We start from the raw sequence: 27,141 nt of genomic DNA, 5'->3' as shown, positions 1-27,141 counted from the left end.
CTGTAACACGGGGAGCCTGAAATAGTGCAGATTAAGTGTACATTTCTAGTTTTCTTCTGGTTTCCAGACAATTTCAAGGGCTTTTTTTTACTATCTCAGAAATTTTTTGATGTTTTCTGCTGCCAAGCTATGTTTTGCAACCGCTCAAACCTTGTAGCTAGCATCAACAAAACTGTTGAACCAGAAAACGGGACGCATTCAGTAAAGAGTAGGTTGTAAATCACGGCCGTCTCGTCGGTTGCCAATACTGTTGCCTTTAGCGAGCATCGTTGTTGTAGTTATACACTAATATATTAATGTTTGCGCTGTTTGGACTATTGTTCTCCGCTGTTACAGTAACGTTAGCCCGGCTCGTCATTTCCGATTCAGTGCTCGGCTTGTGATGGCGTGGCAGTAGCTGCTTTTTGTCTGTCTGATCCGTGCAAGGACAATGAAAACGCGTTTACGCATATCACGCTGTTTAGTCTCTCAAATTCATCACAGGGAACCACAGGAGGCTAACTAGCTTTTTTTTAAAGGCCCCCAACAGCAACTGAGGGCCAGCTGTGTGCAGAAAGGCTTCAATTCACAACGTCTTGCCCAAGTATTGTTGTCGATTGTTGCCCTAATCGAAGTAGGCGAGCGAGTAAACATGGAAGATGAGGTGTTTGACCAGGTCGTGTACGTGTTTAACCAACTGGTGGCTTGGGTCGCGGCTGGTGCCATGGTGTTTGGCGGGGTGGTGCCCTACATCCCCCAGTACAGAGACATCCGCCGGAGCCAGAATGCAGAGGGATTCTCCACCTATGTGTGTCTGGTCCTCCTGGTGGCCAACATCCTCCGAATACTCTTCAGGTAAGGACAGGTGTTCCCCGAGCCTTGATATCCGCTCACACCAGGATAGGGGGAAGAACGTCACGCCAAACTCCATTCAGAAATCTGTCAATTTTGTCTTCACTTGCTTATCCGCAAAGGTAGAACGTGACTTCAGATGTTTTAATAATCATTGGGTTATTCTGGTAAATTCGGCATACAAGTGAGCCACAAACCAGTACTTATTTTAATTAAGTGTAAAGTTTTAGAATTAGTTCACACTGCTTGGTACCTCCCTCCATGGTGTATATTGGTGGAAGAAGATTGTGGGATTAACAGGAGAACCAGTTCTAAAAGTTAGTATTTTAGCAAAATAAGTGTTGCTTAGTGGATTAGATGCATGCCAAATTGAAAAGTTGTTCGTAACAATTCTTAAAAGGTCTTTTATGAAAGGCAGCATTAAATTGCCAGATTTTTGAATGGAGTTTGGCTTGATGTTCCTTGCATACAAGAAGATAGAATATATCAGAACAAGGGTTTAACAAGATCTGATACAGTCTCAGTCCATGCCTGGAGTCCAGATGGGGCATGCAAGGAAAATATTATCTTTCCTGATGCAGTGATTTGACAAAGCCTCATTTTATTCAGTCTGTCTGTGCCTTAGAGCAGATGCTGGTGCTAGACTGGAAACGCAATTATTTTATACCTGCTACATGTTACATAGTTACACACTGTATGTTTTTGTTTTTTCTCCGTCAGATTTGGGCGTTACTTTGAGACGCCGCTGCTGTGGCAGAGCATCATCATGATCGCCACCATGCTCATCATGCTGAACCTCTGCACCGACGTCCGCATGGCCACTGAACTCAACACCAAGCGACGCTCTTTCACAGGTTAGAGAGCCTCTGCAGGGCCCCTTTACAGTGCCAGTGACCTCAGTCACATAATGCTCAGTTACATCACCGCTGTGTGTGTTAGAGAGAATGTGAGTGAGTGTGTGAAAGTGTATGTGTAAAAGTGAAGAGTGTGTGTGAGAGAGTGAGTGTGTGTGTGAGAGTATTTGTGAGAGTAACTGTGAGTGTGTGTGTGAGAGAGAGACAGCATGGTGTTATGCAAGCACAGTATCCCTTCTCCCAGTGTAAGTGACTAGAGGACAACTCATTACATTTTGCTGTTTGAACAATCCTGTTAAACCCGCTTCAGTATTTACACAGCTGTTAAAACCCCTTCAGAAATGAAATGCATCATCAGTTAACTACAGTAAAGAACTTTGTCTATAATGTCGTTGTTTACCAAAAAATAACCATCTGAAAGAAAAACTCTTATACTCTACCTCAGTGGTATTTATCTAAGCAGGAACTAGAAGATTCACCTGCTGTGTTTCAGAACATGCTGTTACATCAACTACTAATGCGTTGACTTTCAGCTGTTTAACATGATTTCTTATGTGAAGTTTAAAACAGAAAGCATCCATTTTTCTACCTAGAAAAGAGAACTTAAAAAAATGTAATGTTTTTTTAATTACTACAATTTCTGATGTTATATATTGTTTATTAAGGCTGCTACCAGTAGAATTAAAAACTTGATGACTTTGGCAACGCCTTGAGTCCCTCAGTGGTAATATTTCAAGTCAGCTGTCACAAAGAGACTTGCCACTCATTCCCCCCCTTGGACTGCAGAGAGAAGACAAATATGTACTATACAGAAGAGGTGTGGTGAATGTAAACTGAATAACGGAACTGGAGTAAACTTGTGTCAGGAGGAGAGTTATTTTCCCACAGCAGAAGGTGTTTATCAGGAGCCAAATTCAGGTCAGTCAGCCTCATATTGAGGGATGCTCACTCACTCAGTGTTAGGTGTAGCTTTGCAACTGCAGTGGCTAATCTGTATGACGACACACATTTTTGCTGGCAAATATTTTAGTAAGATCAGGTTTGGAATTTGAGTTTGCCCAATGCTAAGCAAACAGTGCTCTCTCACCTTGTGATGCTCACTCGCACAGTGTTCCTTGTAACTGCGGTGGTAAATTTATGCATGACAAAGAATATTTTTGCTGGCGAATATTTTAGTTACAACAAGATTGAGCTAGCAAAGCAGCTTTGCTTATAGAGATGTGGAATTTATAGGGGCAATGCTCACAAAACATTTTCACTAACAGGCTACTATGATACTGAAAGACAGCTAACAATATAGTAGAGTTGATCTATTCTTCTTGACAATACACTGGTGAATGATGTGGTTATCCTGATTATTAGTAACTGCAGCATCTGGACCTTTCTGTGTATTTGTTTCGTACAAACAAGCAGAGCAATGAGAGTCTTCCTGTTTTGGTTGAGGCTCGATCTTTATCTCCTGCACATTTCACGGGGAATCATACCCCGGGAATTTTATTGGCCTATTTATTTCTTTATTTATGATGATCAATCATCATGAATAAAATCAAGTTCGAATATACATTGAGCTGTAGAAATGTTTGGACAGCAACACTTAGTTTAATGTTTTGGCCCTGTTTTCTTAATGCTAATTGGTCATTTTATTCCTCAGTTATTGATATTGGTAATAGATCCAAAAGTCCTATATTGGTTGGGTTCTTGTGTGGCCCATCTTATCACAGTATACCCATAAAAGTAAACTGAGATGGAGACAAATATTCCAAAGGCAACGACAGTGTCCACAGTCCAATGCCTACTACTGCCTGCAGTAAAGTTAAATGAGAACCAGATGCATCCTGCTAAGTCACCTGTTCCCATAAACAGAAGCAAAACAACTGTCCCCACAGCTTGCTCTTTCAGTCTCATAAAGTTATTCATTATAGTTCAGACTTTTATTTTTTTCATGTACAGCTGTTGTACACAAATAGAGAAGGAAAAACCCACGGTGGTTTGATCCATCTGTCACGTGTTTGTAGACTGTATCACTATGACAGGAATCTGCTGTAGTTTTGTAGTTCCCTATCCAGACATGTAATCCTGGTCCGGGATTGGCTGTTCAGCTGTGCTTCATGTTCTCTTGGTGACCTGAAGGTAGTTGGTAGGCTGAGGGGGAGGACACTTGAATAAATGGTGCTAATGTCCATAGTTGTCAGATGACTAAATACAGGGTGTCTGAAAAAAGTCAGGAATCAGAGTATCAAAAGGTACTTCATCCCTATGATCCAGACACTTTCTATAGAGACTCTACAGAGTGTTGACTTTACTAACCTACAGCTGAAGTTTGTTCTGTGTAAACACGTTAACTCATTGTCTTATGCAGTTTGTCCAAAAGTAGGGCTGCATGTGTGAGTGGGCTGGATTTTTTTTTTTTCTGATACAGTACCAAGTAGCGTTGTCACGATAACTGAAATTTCAATGGTGCTTCAATGCTGTTGCAAAATATTGAATTCTGTATTGAATTTTCTAAACGTTCAATACTTTGACCAAAAGTGTTCTGCAAGCTGCATTTCCATTTCAACATCACCTCCAGAGGGCGTTGACGGATTGAGATTGAGATAGACTGAAGAAGGAGGATTAGAATAGACAGTTGACTGCAGCAGTCAAACAGCTGAAAGCATGACACAGCGTCAGACAGTCCACCACATTTTGAACTGAATCCCAGTGCACTTGGTGCAAAAATGGTCCCAGGAGTGAAATATGGAAGTACTTTGCTTACAGAGCCGACAAAGATGGAAACCCAACTGACAAACTCCTGTGCAAAAGTTGCTGTATGGATTCACCTGTCATAGACTGATAATGCATTTCAGCCAGGACACGGGGTATTTACAAAATCACCCTAACCCAGGTCCAGAAAACCTGGCAGGTTACGGATCACCTCTGGCTTTGCACAAGAGAAACCAAGCTCTCTTTCTCTCTTTTTTTTCCTTTCCCCGTTTATTTTGTTTTCTGTGTCTGTAGCAACAGACAATAAGGACGAGGAGGTCAAAATCCCTAAGAGGCTCTTTCTGGGTATGTACAGTACTTAATGTGTCTGCCATGAAACATCAGTCGTAGTTCATCTGCCTCTCCCTCTCCATCTCTCTGTCTCGTGCATGACCTAGTGTGGCCGTCCCTCTAGCCCAATCAAAACTAACCGATGACTAACACCGCTGCATCATGCTTTGACAAAGCATGAATCCATTGCACTCGCATGTAATCCTGTTGTTGTATCCATGTTTGATTCGTGGGACATGTTTTCCGTTCATTCATTGCAAGCCTCAATTCTGATGCTCTCAATGCATGTTGCCCACCCTCAATACAAAATAAGGATAAGCTTGTCTTGCAAAACCTGATTGGTGTGTGATTTTGCATATATTACCTGTGCATACTCCTGTCATTCTTATGAAATGACATTGTTTTATTGTTGTGTTCTGGTGTTTTTTTGTCTGAAAAAGAAAGTTAATGTATTCTGGACATCATGGGCTTATTAACTGTAGTTATTTTAAACCAATTACTGACCTCTTCTCAGTAGACTGACTTCATGGTTTGAAATGTAATGACTGGCACAACAAGTGTGTGTGTGTGTGTGTGTGTGTTAAAGGAGCCTCAAAATGGTGCATGTTCATACCTAATCTGCTTACTTCATTTTACTGCAATGTGAATGTAGGCCTGTCTTATACCAGCTTGCCGATAATGTGCCTGAAATTTAAGCCAGTTCAGATGCTAATGACTTTAATTGTCTTTGTCTTCTAACTCTTTGACTTCTTTTTTGTAATTGCAATTTGAACTACACTTGGTTTCAACTCCCTTCTTAATACCCCCTTCACATCAGACAAGTGACCCAGGAAATCTGCAGGTCGACCATCATTGTTAAAGGGTCGACCTGTGGGTAAGTCGAGACCTGGAAGACAACCCAGGTCTAGATCAGGGTTAGTGTTAGTGTAGGTTTAGTGTTTAGTTTAAAAGATGAACTCTACAAGGGTGGTGGGGGGGGGACAAAGGTGAGACAGCAGGCAGCAACAGAAAAGCTGCTACTGTAGGTTTACTTCATGTACAGGGTGGTGAGAGGGGCTGCCAGTCACTGTTATCATGCTGACGTTTTACACAGTTCCTCTCTGTGTGCGCTGTGTAAGAAGACTGATTTGACTTTTTTTTCCCTTCAACAATTTGAGCATATTAGACTTTTCGTATCACCAGTTTAATATTCAACCCGAATCACTTGTAAGGTGATCATCTTATATAATCTTCAACCTTGCTGAGAGACATTAGACAACGAACCATGAATATAATCTTTCTCTGCTGCGTGATTTGATGCAGTACCATTTCACAGTTAATTGCCCACAGTCACATCAGCTCCCTAGTTTGCTATGTAGCTGGTAGGTTTTAATATTAGAGCACAGCATTTCTGATGCTCTCACAAGCCAACAGTTGGAGTGGAAAGCCATTTAAAAACAATGGAAAATATCGTAAAGATTTTTCATTGCTAGATTTGAAGCTGATTACTCTGTATACTGTATACCATCTTATCGCTATAATGATGCCATCCTAATAGAGGGTGGTGGTCTGGAGGACTGGATGCATCACACCAAGCGGGAAACACACTTTATGCATCCAGATCCATTCTAATCTGGCGTTCTTTAATAAAGGAATGGCTGTTGTCCCTTGTACGGACACTAGATGGCGCTAGGAAACAACAAATGCATGATGTGAAATGGTAGTGTGCACTTGGCTCAGTTTACTATAGATTCTCTTCTTAAGACTGAGTGATACACACTAGATGGTTTGAAGTATTGAAGTGTTATTATGTAACCTTGTGTTGGTTATTTTCACTCATTTTGATTGTTGCAGAAAAGCATGAAAAAATTTTCATGAAGGCCGTGGCAGGCATTCTGTGGTTGAGTTGGTTTGTATTTCTGACATTTTTCTGGTTGTCAGTCGGCTCAGCAGAGGGGGAGCAGGGGTATTTGCTCGTCTCTGGCGCTGCTGGCTCGGTCGGCCCAAATCTGGAAGCTGGTTGCCCAGCGCCAGAGGCTGGAGCTCAGCGTCTATGAATGGTCATCAATCAGCGAGCTCTCCCAAGCATCATTAGAACTGACAGAAAGCCGTGTTCTTTGATCGCAGCTTTGCTGGTCCGGGCCTGCTCATTGATCTGGTAGTGGAAATATGAAGGCTAAGCATGTTGTAATGTAGTATTGATGGAGAAAATGAAGGCACCCAGGTGGGGGGGGGCGAAGAAGAAATAAAAAATGAAGCAGAATTGCGGATTGGTAAGACACGCGGCCTCGCTCAGAGGCCTTGAACAACGGTCGTCAATATCAGTCCCATAGGATGGAATTAGAATTGGAGATGTTACTGAGAGCTCACAGCGTGACATCAGCCACACTCACCAGACTGGTGCGAGTGTGAAGCTGTCAGGTGGAACCGCTACACGTTGCACAGCACTTTCTACAGCCTCTCACCATAGTGCTGTTTAGTCAGCAGGGGGAAGTCTGAACTTGTACATTTCTCTGATTGCTGAGTTGGTTCTCTTTGTTCTCTAAATCACACAAGCATGTATTTGTTCCCCTCACAGAGGTGCAGAGGCGCGGCATCATCATCACGGCGGGCGCTCACATCAAACTTAATTACAGGCTGACGTTTGTACAGAGAAAGATAACCATTACCTACTGTTAATAGTACTTCCTATGCCTGAATAGGACTATGGCCATCGTAGGGACAACTGATTGCGAACATTTAAGTAGAGACTTCAGATTTGGTAATGTGTACTTGAGATCTAATCATGTCGTTGAGGGTATACGTAGGTTTAAGAGTATACCCACTTGTCATATGGTCACATGTGCTGTAGGTCTTGTGTTGAACCTGGGTAGTCGTAGGTTTCAGGCAGGGGAGAAATCCTAGTCCTTTGGTCTAATAGCAGCTCAATGTGGTTTATATGGAAGACTGCTGGCTATAATCCCTTAAGGGGATTAAAAGATCAGATCACTTGGCCATGCCAGAATCAGAAATGCTGTTGATCATTCAGGTGGAGGTAAAGGGGTTTTGAAGGGAAAAAGTGAACTGAAATACTAGAAGAAAAGGTCCTGTGACAGTGGAGGTTTTGTTTCATGTGGGCATGATACTTCAAGCTGGGTTAGACTTTACTTTTAGACTTTTCAAAGAGTTGAGAGAGAACCAGGAAACCTTGATTGGATTTGATGAAAACCTACAAACAGCGCAAGAAATTATGAGTTTGTGCAACCAAGGCTCTGTTCCATGACTGAAAATCCTTTGTGCAACCTTTGCGCCTCCTGCATAGCTTGCATGTTTGTTCCCCACAGACAGCAGCTCTGCCCATTACCACCAAAATCTTCTGTTCAATCCTAAAAAATTTGAAATCTCTACTGTAAATAGTCTTTGAATGGAAACGGCTGAAACCTTTGCATTATATCCAGTGAGCACATCTGAACAGCTGCACCCAAAAGATGTAAAAAATTTGATTAATTGGACATTCTTATTTGAATAGCCATGAATTGAAAAACTACCAGTTTTTGTTACCTTGTCCTTGGCACAAAAAGTAATCAGAGCACTTAGTAATGCCTTATGCGCTGGTTGTGGCCGGCTCAAAAATGACAGAATTTCATCAAATCTATAGTTATTGTGATTGTGTTACAATGATTGAGTGATCCACTGCCACAAAGATGTAGGCCTAATGATGTTACACCGGTACATGGCAGTACAAGAGATTCCCTTTTTTTTTTTTTTTCGGCTGTTTTTGGCTCATTCTTCATTCTGGTCCCCCGGGGTCCGTACCTTTAGCTTCATTCTGTTTGGCAGCTCACAATAAATCACCTCTTTATTCCGTAGACGCAGTTATCCCCTCCCTGGGGCCAGATAGAGACCTAACTTAGGCCAGGCGGCAATACAGACACAGTGTTTTGGCTCGGCCGCGAAAAGCCTATCCGTTATTTTGAAACCCCCCCCCCGAAATTCAGAAAATGACGCTCGTGGTTCAATTTCCCGGGCTATTTTAACTGTCTTCAAAATAATGTTTCTGTTTCTCCCACGGGGCTTTTGAGTGACAGCAAGCCATTATTTCAACTGCCCCCGTAGACTTTCCAACTTCTAACTAAAGCTGGCAGGGAACAGTTAGGGAACAGTTGGTAAACAAGCGATTGAAATCTCCAACTCTTGACCCGCGTCTGCCTACACATGTACCGCGGCTCCGTGTGACTTCGAGCCAAGCTGCGCACAGGAGGCTCGGCCACCGCAGGGAGCCTATTGTACGCAGCTCCGGTCTGTTCCCACACAATGCCGCCGTGGCTGCCACACAACGGAGGATGAAAGAGGACGATGAGGATGCCCCAGGGTAAACGAGTGGCACAGTACGGGAGGGTGTATGGCAGAGGTACAGTGCTGAGATAAACACCCCGTAGTAGTCTGTGGAACGGTGCTCTTATTGTACCTCCGTGTGACACATACTCTGCCTACAAGATGTTTTTTTAAATCCAGTAACTGTTCTGTGTTGAAGGCACATCAGATTTGTGACATGCTCATATCTTCTAAGTCTTTCTTAGGATTGAGAGGTAATGACAATATAGCACTGGTTTGAAGGAATGCAACCAGTGAAACAGGTAGCTGAGGCAACGGCTGCACAATTAATTGAAAAAATGTCACAATCACAATGTTGACTACAGCAATTTACAAATCGCAATAGGCTGCTTTTTTTTGTTAGAGGGAAAGGTGTTCCTAAGCAGCTTCCTAAGTAATGTATTCTTGTTCTTGTTCACTGAATACCTGGCCACTAAATTAAGTTGCATGATGGAAAATATTTCATTGTACTCATCACACTGTGCAATTTCATGGGTTTGCATGCTCCAACCCCCACCCACTGAATGTATTTTTTAACTTTTTTGAAGCACTAAGGAAAGAATCATGTAGAAAAAGCAAATCTCCTGATAACCACAGCTGCTGTCATTATGGAGGTCCATTGGAGAACTGGCCATTCACAAATAATGGCTAAATATATAACAGCCGGGCTAGAAAAAGAGTAATATCTCCAAAAAGTGTGGGTGTAGGTCCATTCAGTAACATTATAAGTAAATGTAAGTGGTCCGATATGGATGATGTGTTTCCAAATGTAGGTTACTGTGACACAGGAAACTGTCTTGTAGTTAGCACTAGTCTCTACTCTGAGTTGTAGCTTGACAGGAGTCAGCTCAGTTAACCTGAACAAACTGTTGGTTTTTGACGTTGTTGGCTAACTAGCCAGCAGGCTAATTCAACAAAGCAACCAATGTTAAAGGGTCTTGTGTGTGTTTTCTGCGTCAATACGGTGACCTCTATCGTAAGCGATGTGAATAACAACAAGAAATGAAAATAGACACACAGCTTGGCCTGTCTTCAAGCACACACCTACTGTGAACGCCCCCGTGAACGGTGATAGCAGAGGCGGCAAGCATCGCCCCCCCCCCCCAATCCCAACCCTCTCCCTTTTTCATCTATCTATTCTTCTATCTGTCTATTTTCTATGCATTACCTTCAAGTTGGGGCTGAGCAAAGTATGCATGCAAGGGCATGTTTTTTTTTGTTTTTCTGCCCTACTTAGGGAGCTTTGCTTTTTGTTTTTTACTTCTCTCACAGCTACTGATGCAGTGGCAAGGAAAATGAGCTTACAGTCAAGTGGCAAAATAGCACTAGAAGTGGAATAGCCCACTACAGCCTGACGGAGTAAGGAGGGGGGCATGACTCAAGATTGAAGTAATTTATTGTAACAAAAAGGGGGGTGTTTTTCAGAAGTAAATTTCTTTTAAATTGATAATAGATACATTAGTAGTTCTATTCTTGTCTTTTGTGGGGCCTTCTGGCTGCCATGACCTAAGGCGGTCACCTACCTTAGTGTAGACCTGAGCTGAGACAGTATCTAAACACAAGATCCATCAGATGTTTAATATTCAGCCGAAAGAATCAATCCGAGCCCCAATCGTAGCATCACAGACACTTGGTGCCATACATTGAATCTTTGATCACACACAGTGATCAGGTACAGTTCTCTGTTGGGCATGAAGCTGTGCATGTCTCTGGCAGCCAGGTCGGTGTTGAATGCTGCTCTATTGCCCCTGATCCTGGCTCGCCTCTGTGTTTGGCTGTTATCAGTGAGGGCCAGGCGAGCTCTAGCTGGCCCAGATCCACGGTACCCTCGTCCCGCTGCCAGAAGGGGCCCGCAGCCACACCAGGCTTCTCCAGCCACAGAACTGAGAAGTGCTGTACATTCACCACAGCTCTCGGGGGATTCTTGGTGTTAATCACGCTCAAGAGAAATAGATGCCCTACTAGACCTTTTAACGACTTCTGGTCTGCTGTGTTATATTCAACGCACCACAGCATGTTGATATGAAGTCTGATGGAGGTGTCACTTCTACAGTATCTGGTCCTAAGGTTATACCATGGGAGGTTCTTTGTGTGGTGAGCTGCCATGTATACTGTCCATATAGAAGGACTGCTTTTTGAAATGGATTCAGTTACGTTTATGGGATTTATTGAACTTGTCTGTCACAAAGGAACCATTGGATTGGCTCAATATTGCAAAGCCTGCCTACTTTGCACTCACTATGTGCCTGCCATGCGTATTCAGCTATAAATGCCAGCTAAATGTCAGGATCCATCACCATCAGTTCTCTAATGAAACAATATTTCAACGATTCATAAACTCAAATGTCGTAAACCTTTATATTGTTTCACTTTGTTTCAGTGGTGAGGTTAGGTCAAACTATGCTTAGACTTTCTAATTTCTTCAGCAACTCGCGTCTTGTATCTGCTGTGTAGGCCTCCGAGGCGAGGCAAGCCTAGATGTGTCTTTCAGATAAGGATAGCCTCATTTAAACATGATTAAATGAATAGGCTCTATTGCATTCGAGGCTTGTAGAAATCCCATTTAAGATACAGCATTGCGGCAGCATCTTTTCCTTTCAGCCATGATTCGATTTTCATGATTTATCCCCCCCTCCGTTTCCTCCTGGGCCAGTCGTAATATGTGCATTGTTTTCATACCATACCATTAAGATGTATTCAATGTGTTTTATCATCATAGGATTTTATCAACGAGGAAATAGAATCAGAATTTTTTTATTCATGTAATGCATTTATTTCCTACGCTGCAAACAGAGATGTCTCGTCGTTGCTTATTTTAGACGTTCCTTTATTGGCTACAGTTGGAGTATTTGTGCCTGAGGCGATCGACACTGTGCAGCCTTTAGTTTTGATCAGTCTGATCAGTATTGGCTCTGCTGCTCGTTATACAAATCCTATGTTGCTTTGCCCAGAATCCTCATTTAATCATTTGCTTAAGTGGGACTGGGTGAAAGCACACAAGAGGCGTTAAGGCAGGGAACAGGGTTTAAATCATTCATCATTGACGAGAGTCCCACCCAGCCCATTACTTGTACTGTACCCGATGTGGAGAGGGCTGTCACCCTTCCTCAGGGCTTTTTCACCACCTTCAATCCCCCTCTATTGGTGGGACGGAGATCTCACACAAGGCTTCCTCCCAGAAGATCCTGGAGTCTAAAGCCTCTGAATGAGAACCAGTCCAGATTGTCTGCAGTCCCTCTGCGTATTTGTGGCGGTGACGTATAGTTCTTTCTGAATACGAGAAGAGGATTGTGGGAGTCGTGTGAAAAGTCGCAGCCAAAGTGTGAAGATTCAAAGTTAGTTAAAATTTCCAGAATAATAGAACTTTCATTTCCTTGTATTAGTTAGATACTGCTCCATAAAGAACAGGCACAACTTGTAGAAAGTGAGTTTCTCCTGTGTATGAAGTCTGACTGCGCCCAGCTGTAGAGGAGTGAAGCGTCTCACCTCTGACTGACCTGAATTTGCTGTTTGATGTAAGAAGATCCTTCCAGTCTTTGAGTTGCCACTGCCGCTGAGAGGGAGGAGGAACAACCACAATTTACTCATGTTGTGAAGATGTAATTGAAGAGTCGCATTCCAAAAAGGGATCTGTGGAAACCGGGAAACCTAATCGAACAAAATGATTATGGACATGAAAGTGAAAGTCATTAAGGAATAGTATTGACGTCATTAGTTATTTTATGACCTTTTCTTATAAAATAGTCAAATTTTTTGATGTTATCTCAAAGATTTTTGAAAGATTTTTACGAATGTTGACTAACAATCTTTTTCCAAAATGGATATGTAGCTTTTTGGAATGAAACTCTTCAACTATAATATGTCTAATACAATACTTTTGTTTTTTGTGTGTTTGTGTCTGAGTTTATTTTTACAGGGACAGTTGCACATTAATCAGCATTTCTGCAAATGTGCCAGCTGGCTAGTTTTCCTACTGTAGTTTTTCTACTGCTAAAAACCATTCATCTCTGCGGCCTCATCTCTCCCTGTGTACCTTTTTTAGACTTTGACTGGAGCCACTTCTGGTCGTGGAGTCGCTTCGTGGACTACCTGCAGTGCGTGCTGGCCTTCACGCTGCTGGCGGCCTACATCACCTACCTCCTCCTGGACTCGGCGCTGTTCGTGGAGTCCCTGGGCTTCCTGGCCGTCTTCACGGAGGCCATGCTGGGCACGCCGCAGCTCTACTGCAATTACCAGAACAAGTCCACAGAGGGCATGAGGTATGGATTCAGTACCGGACATACTCACTGGCTTCATTTACATGCATGGAGAATTGTGTTCTTTTTTTGTTTTGATTAGATTTGATTAGAAAGATCATTTTCGGGCATTTTGCCTTTTGGAATGGGAGAGAGGGGGGTGGGGGTGACATGTGACAAAGGTCTCGGGCCAAATTTAATATGTACCTAAGCCAGCTGAGCCACCAGGACACCCTGAGAATTTAGTTCTTTACCCAGTTACTCAAGAAACCTGGTTTTGAGTCCATGCATGTAAACGTTATAACTCATACTCCGATAATGAGAAACCCAGTTAAGATGCCTGGCTTCCTCCATGGAAACATCTTACTCCTTTCACTTTTGGTTTTCACCATCTGCGCAAACTAGAGCTGTTGAACAATTAATCGGAAAAAAAAATCGAAATCGCAATATGAACTTCTGCAATTAATTGCTTAAGAGAGGAGCGTCCAAAATGGATTTCTAAACAAGGTATTTTAGTAATCTTTGGTCCATGAATCTAGTACAATATTGGTGAAAACCTTTCATCATACTCAAACTCAGTAAATCCTGCACACTGCCATCTATTTTTTTATTTATGATCTTTTATTTATTTCCTATATTTTAAAGTTCTAAAAAATGTACGACAAGAAAAACTTGTGATGATAGGAATCGCAGTTTTAAATTGTAATTGCAATTGCAATATTCTGTCAATCAATTCAATTTTTTGTCAATGCCTTTCAGCCCTAGCGCAGACTCGCATTTGATTATAGGTACATTCTAGCAGCAGCACTTACTCTTGGGATCATCCTTTCTTTTCACTGTATTAGACATAAGCTACTTTTGAAGAGGGAGGGGGGGATATTCTGTTAACTGGTTTATTCATGGAAACAGGGAGACTGAATCAGAGGGTATCAGAAGTTCATGTAAACAGATTAACCTGAAGAAGACCTTAACTGGAGCATGGCCAGTAGCCGCGTTACTCTATGCATGGAAACGCAGCCGCTGCCACAGTGTGACTCATATACTCATAACTCAGAAACATTTCAAGCCCTAACACAATTTTCCAGTCACATGTATTTCCCTTACGTACCCAACAGATGTCATTCTGTACACTTCCTTCACTTTCATGGAGGCTAGTCTATTCATATGTGTAGTCTTTATTTTCCTGCACTTCATGAGTCACATGATATTTCATTCACAGATTCGTCAGTTGTTACTGTACTCTTTTGTTAATTTTGGGGTTCTTTTGATAACGCTTCAGTTCCTGGGTGTGTAATAGACAAACTTATGCTGCTAATGTTTTTAGCGGAATCAGGAGACCTCGCTTAGAAGACGAAGCTTCCTTTGACTCATTCAAATGCAGAGTTGCAGACACACCAAGGTTATTTGCTTCCACTCCTTCAATTTCCTCAACCATTTACGACTTAGGTATAATTTACCAAGAGTCAATTAGATGAAGATAAAAACAAAGGTTTTAGCATTGTATCCTTATGGTAATGATAATGTTCTTATTCTGGTTATTATGTACTGTTTTATTTATGAGAAGCACTTCCATTATTGTCATCAGAGGCTCCTGTTAGTCTGTTTTAGTGTGCAGCTCTGGCTTCAGATCATGTTGTTTCACACACACGTACACGTACTTGAACACATCCTCTCAGGCACAGTCAGCCGGCCATATAGCCTGTTGCTGTTAGGGCGTCCCACAGCCATCACATCAATGGGATGGGCGTGTGCGTGCGTGTCTGTGTTGGACTGGGTTGGGGGCGAGGGGCGGAAGGGGAGGGGGAGGGGATATTGGCCTCTGAATCTGACAGGTCATTAAAAGAGGAAGTGAGAAACAGCAGCGCGGCGTGTCATTAACACTGACATGTGCTTATTAACTATTTCTGGCACCTGTCGAGCTGCGCGTGCGTGTTGTCGGGACGCGGCTTCCGACAGCTATTTGTTATGCTAACAGGACAGGACGCCCTCTTTAAGTTTCTTTGAAAATCAATATGGTAATGAGGCACCCTGTCTCGCTATATCTTTTGCTAATGTATCATTTTGTCCCATTAATGTTGATTTGCGTCAAGTCGGAAGCCACTGTAATTAGAGGCCTAGGCATGGAATTGATTTTTAAAGAATATACAGTTTCATAATCCTAGTAACTTTTAAGCTATATGCCTGGACAACAGTTTTCCGTATAATAACAATAAAATACACAACTTAGTTTGTATCGCACTTTTTAAACCTTTTAAGTCAAATAACAGTCAAATAAAAGCAATGATGCGTAAATAAATTAAAACAAAAACAAGATGGCACCACATGATTAAAACAGAATAGAGGTTTAAAAGCATTATAATAATCAAATGATAGGATGAGAAAAGCAAATCTATTAAAATGAGTTTTCAGTGATATAACAGATGAAAACGATACTGTATGTATGCAGTGTTTCCCACAGATTTGTGGTGGTAGGTGTTCTTGTATTCTCTTATATTGTCAATATATAGGCTAATATCAATAAAGGATCCCATTACCTGGATGGCTGAAAAATTATCTAATGTACTCCATTTTAAATAGTTCCATTTGTCAAACAAATAACTAACCTGTATATATCTAAAGTACTTTGTGTCAAAGATAACATAACTTAAAAATATAAACAGTGCTACACTGTTCTGTTTGTTGCTTGCTTTTGTCTACAAGGTGAAGAATAGAAATGAGACAACTTTTACAGAGAAATCAGCTGTTCTGCCCCTCTGCCCTGCTGCATCTCTCTGTGCTGTCAGTCTCACCTGTATCTTTACATCGTTACATTACAGCCTTTGACATTATTATCTAACCTTACTCTGTTTTACTGCTCAGCAGCTCCTCTGGTCCAGACTGTCCTGCTCCTCTTCAGGACGAGTCCTTTTCCTTCTTTGAAAATATTTTTCTATATTAATCTGGATTGAGGGAGCAAACATTCAGAGTCAGAGTTAAAAAGTTAATATTAACATTATCGGTCCACTCAGTGGATACTGACTAGCAGCTAGGCTATACAGCGTGCTAATCTCGGAAACTCAGCTGTATTCCGAGTAACGTTAACTGTTAGTTCTTTTCGGGAATTCAGTCGGCCGTCTTCTTGGCATGGAAAAAAAATATCCCTCACACGTGTGCAGTGGGAGGCAAACAGACGGGTCCGGTGAGAGAGCGAGAGAGAGAGAGAGAGACAGAGACCGAGCAACAGAGAGAGCAAGCGAGAGAGAGAGCGAGAGACAGAGAAAGAGAGAGAGCGAGAGAGAGATCGCGTGGAGCAATTATGGGCTGAGCGAATCAAAGCGCTACACACAGTTCTACGATTAAATAGTGAAAAAAAAAAAAATTGTGGCGGTCAGTGCTGATATTGTGGCGGCCCGCCACAAAGTTTTCTATGTGTGGGAAACCCTGGAGGGGTAGAGCGAGGGGAGATTGTCCACTAGTTAATCGAACGCGGATGGCGTCGTTCTCTCGGACGGATAAAAAAATAAAAATAAAAAATGCTAAAATGGGTCGCCAAATATACTTTGGCAGCCGTTAAAATACCTGGGCGGCCCGTCCAAGTAAAGTCTATGTGTGGGAAACACTGGTATGTAGCCTATGTATAAGAAGCCATGCGAGTGTGTGATTGTCCACAGAACAAACGGGCCTGATAAGAACCTGTTCCCAGTGTGTGTCCTGCCTCTCAGCAGCGTGTTCCCCTCTCTGCTGGCCGCCTCTCTGCAGCAGACAGATAACAGAGCTCCAGCAGGGCCGCCTGTCCACTTAACCGGCCGTGACAGCTCCCACGCTGGGCCCTTTCCTACCCCTCGCGTCCCGTGCTTTATTTTCTTTTGACTTCCTACCGACCCGACACTTTGTCCACCGCCCTCATTGTCCAACAAGTTGTGTGTGTGTGCTTAAAGGAAAGATCCCCCCTCCTCTCCGCCCTCAGATACTCTTACACTGTTAGATATCACCAATCTGTGATGTTCAATGCATTCCAGGAGTTATTTTGTGATGAAGTGTAAATTTACTTTTTTGGTGTATCACTTTCCCTCAACCTACCTCATCTACTTCTACTTTAGTTAGTGATTTCCTACGTTTCCCAGAATGCCTTTTGACAACCCCCGCAGAAGGGGTGTGAACTTGTAGCTTTCAATCGAAGGTGGGCTTATGGGCATAAAAATACAGTTTACTTATATAGATATAGATTTTCAAACCCCATTGTTATCCACGGTTATAAGAAAAATACACCACAAAACAACAAAATGGACCCAGAAATACAAGATACATCGCCAATAGCTGTTTTTTAACAGTGTTAGTGTTTTAGGGTGGATTTTCCCTTTAATTTTCCCTTTCTGCTTTCTTTGCTTGTCAGATCTTCGCCTTACCCTGCAATACTGTCTGCCTGCCTATGTCTCTCTCTTTGCCATCAACTGGTCTAGATAAAGCTGCCATAGAAAGCAGAGGACAATATCATTTCCAGCTCTGGTTATTGTTTATGTCCTATCCTCCCTCTGTGCACAACCTGTTGAGCCTGTATGTGCCAGGCTGTTGCTAGGTTACTTTACCTCAGCGCTGTGTTCAAGGTTTCCCTGTGTGTGTGTGTGTGTGTGTGTGTGTGTGTGTGTGTGTGTGTGTGTGTGTGTGTGTGTTGTATTTCTGTACTTCTGAGGACCAAGTGCCCTCACAAGGATAGAAAGATGAGGAAAATCTTCCAATCTTCCTTCTTTTAAAGGGCTATTTTAGGGTTAGAACTTGGGTTTAGGTTTAAGGTTAGGATTAGGTTTCAGTTAGGGGTTTGGGAATGAATGTAGTCACTTAAGGTCTTCACAAATACAGCATAGTAATATAATTTTTGTGTGTGAGAGATAAAAACAAACAGACAGGAGTAAAAGCAAAGCAGAGTGCCTTTCCCTGTAAGTGCCCGGAACAGAGAGCAATCAGATCCCAGCACATCACTGTGGGAAAAACATCAAGCTGACTTCCTCCAAATTACGCCCTGGCCAGCATGCCCCTGCTTCCCCTGGAGTAGCATTTTAAGCGTCTGCCCATCCTCCAGCACTTGCATATTCAGGCACGCAATAGGGAGCGCTCCCACCCATTCACCCTCTAAGTAGGCAGGGGATGAAGTCAGAGCAGGATAAAGTTGCCAGTAGAGTGAATCATATTGGATGTCCTCCCCGCGTACCCGCAAGCAGCGCTGTACCATCACACACAGTCAAATAGGCGGTAGCAAGCCCATAGGCATTAGCGAACCCATTTTGAATAATGAAAAATGGATAGAGTTCAGGGGGGGGAGGGCGACGAGTCCCGCGTCGGAGGCGTCCGTCCCAGCGGGGACGTCGTCGAAGGCGTCCGATAGCGCTATTTATCTGATGCTGATTCACCCCCTGGGTTCTGCGTTAACCTCACTGATGCTGTTTGACACCAGTAACTGCTACGTTACCATAATGGGTCCTTAGAGGTTTGCGTTAGTATCGCTCATACATATGTGACAATGGCGCCATTCTGCCCCCCATACACCTCTCTCTCTCCATCTTTCTCTACCTTTCTCTAACTCTCTCCACTTGTCCTATTTCTCTTGTTGAATTCATGATCCTCATCATAACGGATCTCACTAAAGGCTTCACTGCAAAAGAATATCCATTGTAAACACAAACATTTTAATCAATGTCAAATTAATTGTGATAGCTTGATATAATTACTGTAAACAAATGAGACCATGGTGGAAACGATTGGTATCCTCTATCTCACACCAGTGGTATTGTTGGTGCTAATGCTTCTAAAAATTAAGACATTTCCCATAAACGTTGTTGCTTTGTCGCAGGTGAAACTGAATTGATACACCATTTTGAAATATGTGAAAAAGTGGGGTAGGGAGCGAGAGCAAATGGGGGTGTGTGTGACTTAATTTGAAACTGTGGAAATTAAGTACAGGATTAATGCTATTCACTGTATGGAAGCCATATAACCATGTTTACAGATCAAATAATGTGATTTAGTGCTGATTCGCTCTTTAAGGAAAATTTTAAGCCTCAACGTTGGACTAAATAACTTGTTTGGATGGACATTTTTTGGCAGCGTTGGCATTGGGTCTGTGTAGCCAGGGCCAGATTAAGCGCGGTGTGTTTGTGTGTGTGTGAAGGTTGAAGGTTTTGCGTTAATGGTTTTCAGGCTGCTGCTACTATTAGGCCTAGATGGTCCTGAGCCTGTGGAACCAGAGGCACACGCTGACTCCAATATGACCGGCCTACCATAAAGCAAATGAAATACAGCAATGCACAGGCCACACACACACGAGAGACAGAGAGATGGGGCATGCAGACTGCCGACTGTGCCCTTATATGGCCTCTGGTCTTGAGCTGCATCCCACCACGCTAGATAACAGTGGCAGAGCCTTATTTAGCCTGCAGGCTGCTATCCACACACACACACACAGAGACAGGCACAGGCAGCCATGTGCTGGGAGAGACGCATATTGACTACTGATGCTGACGGCCCATAACCTCTGTAGCCGAGTATAGTGTGATGCTGCTGCTGTGTATAGACGGGCTCCAGACTAGATCAGCTCCAGCTCTCTGCAGTGGATCAGCGCTGCTAGGGAACCTTTTGATCACCTGTCCGACCCGTCCACCCTCCATCCACTCAGAGGGACTCTTTTCTTCTTTAGTGGGGTAGAGGGAGATGAATCTTTAATGTTTTTCTCCCCTTCCAGGTGCAAATTGTTTTTGAGATGTAGCGGTGGAAGTGAAGTCTCATTTAGTAAAGCAGCCTCAGCAACATTTTGTATACTATACGTTTCCTCTCACTAAACAAGATTATATGCAATTCAGCAACGGTACAAACAAACAACAGCGATGATGAAGGCAACAAAGCAATGCCGAGTTTTGTTCCTAAGTGAGTTACCCACAAAATGATTGATTGCACCGGATTAAACCAAATTTAGGTACTTTTTACAAGAGGCTGGGCAACTTAAGTGCTTTGTTGACAAAATGATAATGCTTTTACACCCCAGATACTCTATATAGGAATATTGAATGATGAATTTGAGTAAATTATTTTTTTTTTTTCCAAACTACAGATGTGTAGTGTTTCTCTTTTCAGATACAGTGAGCTCCATAAGTATTTGTGCATTGATACTTTGTTGTTTTGCCTCCATACTCCTATTGCTTTGGATGTAAAATGACACAAAGAATATATGGTTAAAGTGCAGCTTTAATTTGAGGGTGTTTACAGGTATATTGAATGAACCCTTTTAGCCCTTCAACACTTTTTCTCCCAACTAATTTCCTGCCTATATTTCCTGCCTTTTACTTTACTTTCCTTTCTTGAAGCCTTGTAGCAGCACATGACGATTCAAAGCTGGATTGATAACTCAGAACCGTGTGTAGTTGCTCTCCTTTACTTCGACCATGTGCTCACTGCTGCTTCAGAGTAGTTTAGAGCCAAGCTAATTCACTGCTGAATCCTCTTAGAGATTAAATGCAAAAAAAGGCTGGAAAGAGACGATAATATTAAGCGTATTAAGGGTGGTGATGTTTATGTGTTGCAGACTTTGGGAAGTCCGTGCAGGAAGATTATTTGACTACATTATTAAACGTAATATTAATCTCTCAAAATAGTTTTGGCACCCTGAAATGGGCCTACAAGCCAAGCAGACAGCCTGCAGTTAAACCGTGTGGTCATTGTGTCATTTCGTATTCAAAGTCATGAGAGTCTAAATTCAAAAACGCCAGACAATTTGTGGCTGGACGATACTTCTGGAGCTGATCCAAACAAACACCAATCACATTCGGCACTTCCAACGTTCGGTCCATTTAAGCCGTCAGCTCCTCATTCATCCCTGCGGTTCCTCCCCCACCCCATCCTCCTCGTCTCTGCTTCCTTATTAGTCAAATACGCTTAGGATGGTATGTTTCCGTAGACTTGTCTCTTGACATTATGTATAGTCCATATCTCAGTGACGCGAGTACAAAGCGAGTGCTGCTGTACAATACTTCTGGAGCTCACTGTAGGAATTGTCAAGTCGGTGCCGCTACACCCCTCCACCCTTGTCAATTCAGCCGGGAGCTTGGCGTTCTCCCCCTCTCCTCTGCTCTACACGTCTCGGGGAAGGTGACAAATAAGTAGCCGGGCGTGTTCTCTGTCCCCGGCCTTTCGCTGCGTTCCCTCTTATTAGGGAACCGGCAGCGGAATTGATCAAACCCTGATCCCCGCCTCTCTCATCATTACCCGCCCGGTACACACCGTCAAAACTCAAGACAGCGGCCGCCGATGGAACGGGAGGAGATGTTCCTCTTTTGCACAGAGCTAACAAGCTCCTTGCCGAGAGAGAGAGAGAGAGAGAGAGAGAGAGAGAGAAAAGAGCAGGGGAAGGTTGGGGGAGGCGAGCGCGAACAGGTATAGAGAGGAGAGACGAAGATGGAAAGAGTTGGTGGGAAGATGAATGGATGGGGAGAAAGAGAGAGGTAGAGAGTGGGCTTATGGAGGCTGCAAAAAAAAATAAGACAAAGTACAGTATGTGAAGGCGGGAGGGAGGGAAGCCAGTAGGGACGCTTGGAGAGGTTGCAGTGGGAAGAGTTGGTAAAAAGTAAGAAGGGGGTGTGAGGAAAAACAGGTAGCAACACAAACCGGCCGCGCAAATGAAAGGGGCCAAGGTGAAGCTGGAGTCATGAATAATGCAGGAGGAGATTTGACAAGCCTCGGCTACAAGCTTTGCCCCCGTAAGGCTGGCAGACAGACAGACAGACAGCCGGGGTTAAGGGTGAACCTCTCCCGCACAATCAACCCGGCAGGGAGGAGAAACACTAGATTACCTTCCATCCCTCCTTTACATCTATTAAGAGGCTTATGCGAAGGCGGGGAATCTGCCAACACAGACTTCATCCTGTGTAGTTTATCATCATACATTCCTGTTTCAGCTGCATTTGAATTCACAGCTTTACCCTGCGATGAGTTTTCCCTTCATGCGGTTTCAGTTCTTAACAGCAAGGATCCATACGCAGAACCACGTGACAAATTACGGTTATGCTTTTATGGGGAATACTTGACCCTGCCACGGTATAATGGTTATGACCCTATTATAAGATTACGGTTGCAATTGATCTTTCTTCACATAGATGGGCTACTCAGTTGGAAAATATTGGCTGTGTGAAATACAGTGTGGTCATGGTATTGCTTCGAACACAAACCTTTCCCAAGAAATGCCTAGTGAAATGTCAACTCTGAATAATTTAGCAGCCATTTTAAACATATCCAGCTATAGGAAAACGGGCCTCAGCACGGAACAAATTAGATAGAGCCTTTGCCACACTTTCCATCACTGTTGAACTCACCCAGTAAATTCATGCATTTAAATTCAGTGGAGCGCTTGGCCCGATGACAATGAAATCTCCTGCAAGGCTTAGTCAAATAGACAGTGCTGACCAGCCAAATGGACATGCTCCCAACACAAAGCAGACCGTAGTGAAAGGACCAGATTTCAAATGTCTCCGTGTGTATTCACGTTGTTGTAGGCAGGTTGGTTTAGGAAGCACATCTGAAGAGCCCTGTGTGTGTATGTGTGTGTAGGTACACATGGGTGCATTGTGCTGTGCCTTTGTGTATGCAATGCCGACTCAGTTCCTCTTTTGTCAGCATTGCCTACATGCATCCCTGTCTAAGGCGAAAAAAGTTTGTGGGAGAAAAGCACGAGCGAGCTCTGAGGCAACAGAAGTCAATAGGTGTTGTGGATCCTGTAGTGACCTGGTTCTGAAAACGCCTGTAACTACCACCAGCAGCGCTTTAATGAAACCTAAGAGGAGTTTTAGAGGACATGCCTCCACATAAGTGCAGTCACATAATCTGTATCTTTCCATTTTTGGAAAAAAATGACAAGTATATAAAGTTCTGTTTGGACCCTGGGGCTCAGTTCTTCTCCTATTCCTCCTCTACTCTCATTAGACTTCCTTTTTCATCTCATTAGTTGAGTTCACAGTGCTTCCCCAGTGCCAGCGAGAGGACAAAGAATATGCTTAAAGGCACTCTCCTGTCACAAATCACATGGGTGCTTTTCTGCAGCGGCTTCTAAAACAATAGCTCTTTTATTTTACTGTAACTCTCCCCCTGGATGGCCTCATATGAGCGGCCTATGAGCAGCCAGCTCTGGCAGAGTTCCGCACTGGAAGCGCCCTTATGAGTTTTTACGGTTAGAGATGCGCCACAGGATCTAGAGTTGATAAGCCGCACCATACCCTGAGGAAGTTTCATTATTTCAATTTCACATGGTTGTGATTGTGCCGGATTTTCTGAGTCATTTTCTATTCCCCTCCTGCCTCCTTGCCACGGCTGATATTGCATTTCTCTGACCCCCTTCCCACCTGGCATTAACATGCGTCCTGGGTGAGCAGATTGCAATCGCAAAAAAAAATGGTGGTAAATGCATCCAAGACACTTGAAGATCCAATCACCCAGAGCACCTCCGGAGGTGATCAGGGTCGCATTTGGCCACATTAACACCAAAGTGTAAATGCAATGCTTCTCTCATCCACATAGAAAATACATACACAGAAAAAGCGCACGGGTCCAGCAAGGAAACATTATGCAAATCAGACAGGCGGCAGGCAGCTCAGATAGTAGCATACTTGTCAGAAATGGGTTGTCAGGATAGTGGATGGAGAACAAGCGAGACAAAGCATTTACTGTCAGTTTTTAAGGACGTAAGCAAGTGACGTGCTCTGCAATCGATTTGGCAAGGCAAAGAGAAATCCGACTTCAATCTGGAGGCTCATTTTAACGTCAGATGACTTGACAAGACACATGTTAATGCCAGAGGGAAAGGGGGCCTACGTCTCTGTCGAGATCCAGCATTGCGTCAATCTGTTTTTTTTTTCTTTCCCTCTCTCTCTCTTCCACCCTAGTATCAAGATGGTGCTGATGTGGACCAGCGGTGACACTTTCAAGACGGGCTACTTCCTCCTCACCCAGGCCCCCGTGCAGTTCTGGACATGCGGCCTCCTGCAGGTCGTCGTGGACTTCACCATCCTGTTCCAGGTCTACTACTACAGCCGCTACCCGCAGAAGCCAGTGTCCCACACAGTCTCCCACACCACCAGTGCCAAGGCCCTCTGAGAGCGCCCGGAAGGACGTCCACGCATGTTTAACACGCAAATACATCAATGAGGAGGCGCCACATTGGAACCGCGGACATGTAAAAAACACACACCAGTGCCAAAGCACCTTGAGAGGATGCAGTCTGCCCACCCCCGCCCCGCCCCTGCCTCCATGTATACACAGAGACCCACGCACACTCATAAATAAGGCATGAACATACACAAACACTTGGCAGCGGCGGGTGTTTTTGTCGCACCGCCCGAAGGATTACGCCGAAGGACACTTGTTACATTCAATCCAACAGGACCTTTTGTTTTATTTATTATCCCCCCGACTTTCTGTACGCGACAGCATGCGACAGTATGCTTGCGTGTCAGTATGCAGACCGCTAAAAGAGCAAATCCTCGAATATACCTGTGCATGTAGAGAATATTATGCACATGCAATGAATATATACAGTATATATAAACTGCAGATGTATGCACTGAAAATCTGTGCCGACGCTCAAGGAAATGTGGACCAACTTTTGTCGTCCACACACACCGATGATTGTTGCATGGACCCTCTGCCTTAATAGATATTCAAACACAGCTGGCTGCTTTACCAGCAATATCAATGTATGAATCGAATCAATCAAAAAATGCTTAATACACTAGTTTACTGAATGTACAAAATGGCATTGTTATCTTTCTGGCTCTTTTTTTCAGTGGAGAAATGCTGGTCAGTCTACCGCTGGTCGGACAGATGGTCACCATGCGCGGTGACACGCTGACTCAATTTTGTGGAGTAAATAGACAAATGAACTAAAGGCAATCGAACAGCAGCTTTACCAAAAAAAAAAAGGAAAATCCCAAAGGCTTGGATGTCCAATGTGTTGGCTGCTGGAGAACTGAGTCTGGCTGCAGTGTGTTAGTATCCCTCTTGGCCGTAAACAATGGCGGCCTTAAGACTAACGGAGAGCTGGAGCCTCATAACGGAGATGAGGGCAATCTTCCTGTTCCAAGCCAATACTGAGAAGTGGCCAACATGCTAAAACGACAGAGGAACCTCGCATGACTAGGGTTCGACCGATATGGGTTTTTGAAGGCTGATAACTGAGATTTTTTTTGGATTGAGGCTGCTGATAACTGATATTTTGTATGGAATTTTGATCATGGCAAAAATTCCAAAAAAGGATCATTGTTTCGCCCAGAATTTAATCCAGTCAGGGTGGAGAAACCTCTGAAAAATCCATCACGGGACACTAAAACTCTCCATTGAAAGCTAATGAAATTCTTTTAGGAGCTCCTTAAGGCAGGGAGAGCCGGGTTTCATTGCAGCTTTTACAGACTGCCGCCCCTGAAGCTGCTGGGTAAATATCACATCCTCACTTCTATCATATAAGCGGTGGGCAGCACTGGCTGGCCAATAGCCGTTTTTTATTGAAAGGCCAATATGCATATATAGGCCCAATATGAAGGTCTAACCCTACTTATGATTCCTCTGGCTGCTTTGGTACAGCAGATCACTGAGTGCTGCTGGTTTAGATGGGTAGCATTCTCTACCTTTGTGTTGTGAGAAAACAACAAGGAATAGCAGTCAAGTAATGTACCTACAGTGAAGATGTTTTTAGTTGTTTTGTAATTTTTTCCTTGGGGAAGCCAGAATACCAAACCTGGACGAACATGACTGCCAGTCATTCAGTGAACTGTGTACCAGTTTGGCAGCAGCAAGACCAGACCGGATTCAGCCCTCCTCCTCTAAGCCTGGAGCAATAGAAACTTCCTTTTTATTCAAACGGGACAGGAACGCATTTTCTATTAATATTTCTTTCTCTTCTGTTTAATATTTCAGCTGGTCGTTGAAGAATATACATGGTGGAATGAGTCTATGGTTTCTTAGCAGAGGAGGCACACTGCGTTTGTGTCCAAATCCATTTGCCATGAATATTTATTTTGTTATCCTTTTTTATAATCTTAAAATGCCTGTCTAATCAGATGGTGTCTGCCTGCCTTTTATCAGGCAATTTATATTGATGAAGGTGATTGTGTTGGTGATTGTGAACTGTATGTCCAGTTGTAGTGTATGGAAGTGAGAGTGGATCAAAATGACCTCAAAGTTTCCACATAGATTATCACTGTTATTCCATTTTACTTTGTTTTATTCTTCGGTTCATTTATTTTGTTATGTGTTGTGCAAGTACCAAATGATATTTTCCCATAGAAACTGCCAATTTCTGTATTCTTAGTTTGTTGATGTACCAAAAATAGAATTATCACTATGTTTTTCTATGTTACTTTACAATGTTACATGTGTTGGTTTTTATTTCGTATTTCTATGAAACTGCCAGTTCTCCACCTATATAATTAATGACATCCACCGACACTTCAAGCTGTTTTATCACCAAGAATGGGGGGGGGGGGGGGGGAGCCAAGGTGGCAGTGTCGCCCAATAAAAAGGACATGGAAAGACTAGATGTTGTGGACCCATTCGTCGTCACGTTTTGCTTGATGGAGATGCTCGTGTCGGGTGTGTTTCTTGTCAGGGCGGCCGGCGTGGCTCCCTTCAGCGCTGCGGGTCTGGCTGACATCACTTGTCAGAAAGAAAGACAAGGAAGAGCGAGCCCACCGGCCGTCGTCCTTCTTTGGGCTTTGGGCGTGTGCCATCAAAAGTAATAATAACCACATAAATCGTAACGCGCTGTGCTTTCACATCAAGCACTCCGCTGGTACAGAGACGAAACATTACTCAGATAACAGATGTACCAGCCAAGAGGAGGAGGGGAGGGC

The 27,141-nt window shown here is 43.4% G+C and overlaps 1 protein-coding gene across 2 annotated transcripts; it reads left to right on the top strand.

The window, feature by feature from the left end:
* Positions 1 to 27,141, top strand: slc66a2 (solute carrier family 66 member 2). 2 transcript variants are annotated; one of them, XM_071913376.2, is made up of 5 exons: positions 1 to 834; positions 1,552 to 1,685; positions 4,683 to 4,733; positions 13,093 to 13,309; positions 24,181 to 27,141. In XM_071913376.2, exons 1-5 carry the CDS (start codon positions 632 to 634, stop codon positions 24,389 to 24,391), a joined length of 816 nt encoding a protein of 271 aa, XP_071769477.1. In that variant the 5' UTR covers positions 1 to 631; the 3' UTR covers positions 24,392 to 27,141. The 2 variants fall into 2 exon arrangements, with proteins under 2 accessions (XP_071769477.1, XP_071769478.1); XM_071913377.2 differs by lacking the exon at positions 4,683 to 4,733.

This window comes from Centroberyx gerrardi, chromosome 19 (genome assembly GCF_048128805.1).
Source record: "Centroberyx gerrardi isolate f3 chromosome 19, fCenGer3.hap1.cur.20231027, whole genome shotgun sequence".
Taxonomy (NCBI): Eukaryota; Metazoa; Chordata; class Actinopteri; order Beryciformes; family Berycidae; genus Centroberyx; species Centroberyx gerrardi.
Note: the sequence above shows the minus strand (reverse complement) of the source record. Positions and strands in the feature narration are given on the sequence as shown.

Bases quoted from the DNA above. Each gene is read 5' to 3' on its own strand.
- slc66a2 (XM_071913376.2), top strand. From the start codon at position 632: ATGGAAGATGAGGTGTTTGACCAGGTCGTGTACGTGTTTAACCAACTG. The intron at 1,686-4,682 runs GTTAGAGAGCCT...CTGTGTCTGTAG, and splicing joins CAAGCGACGCTCTTTCACAG to CAACAGACAATAAGGACGAG. The intron at 4,734-13,092 runs GTATGTACAGTA...TACCTTTTTTAG, and splicing joins CCCTAAGAGGCTCTTTCTGG to ACTTTGACTGGAGCCACTTC.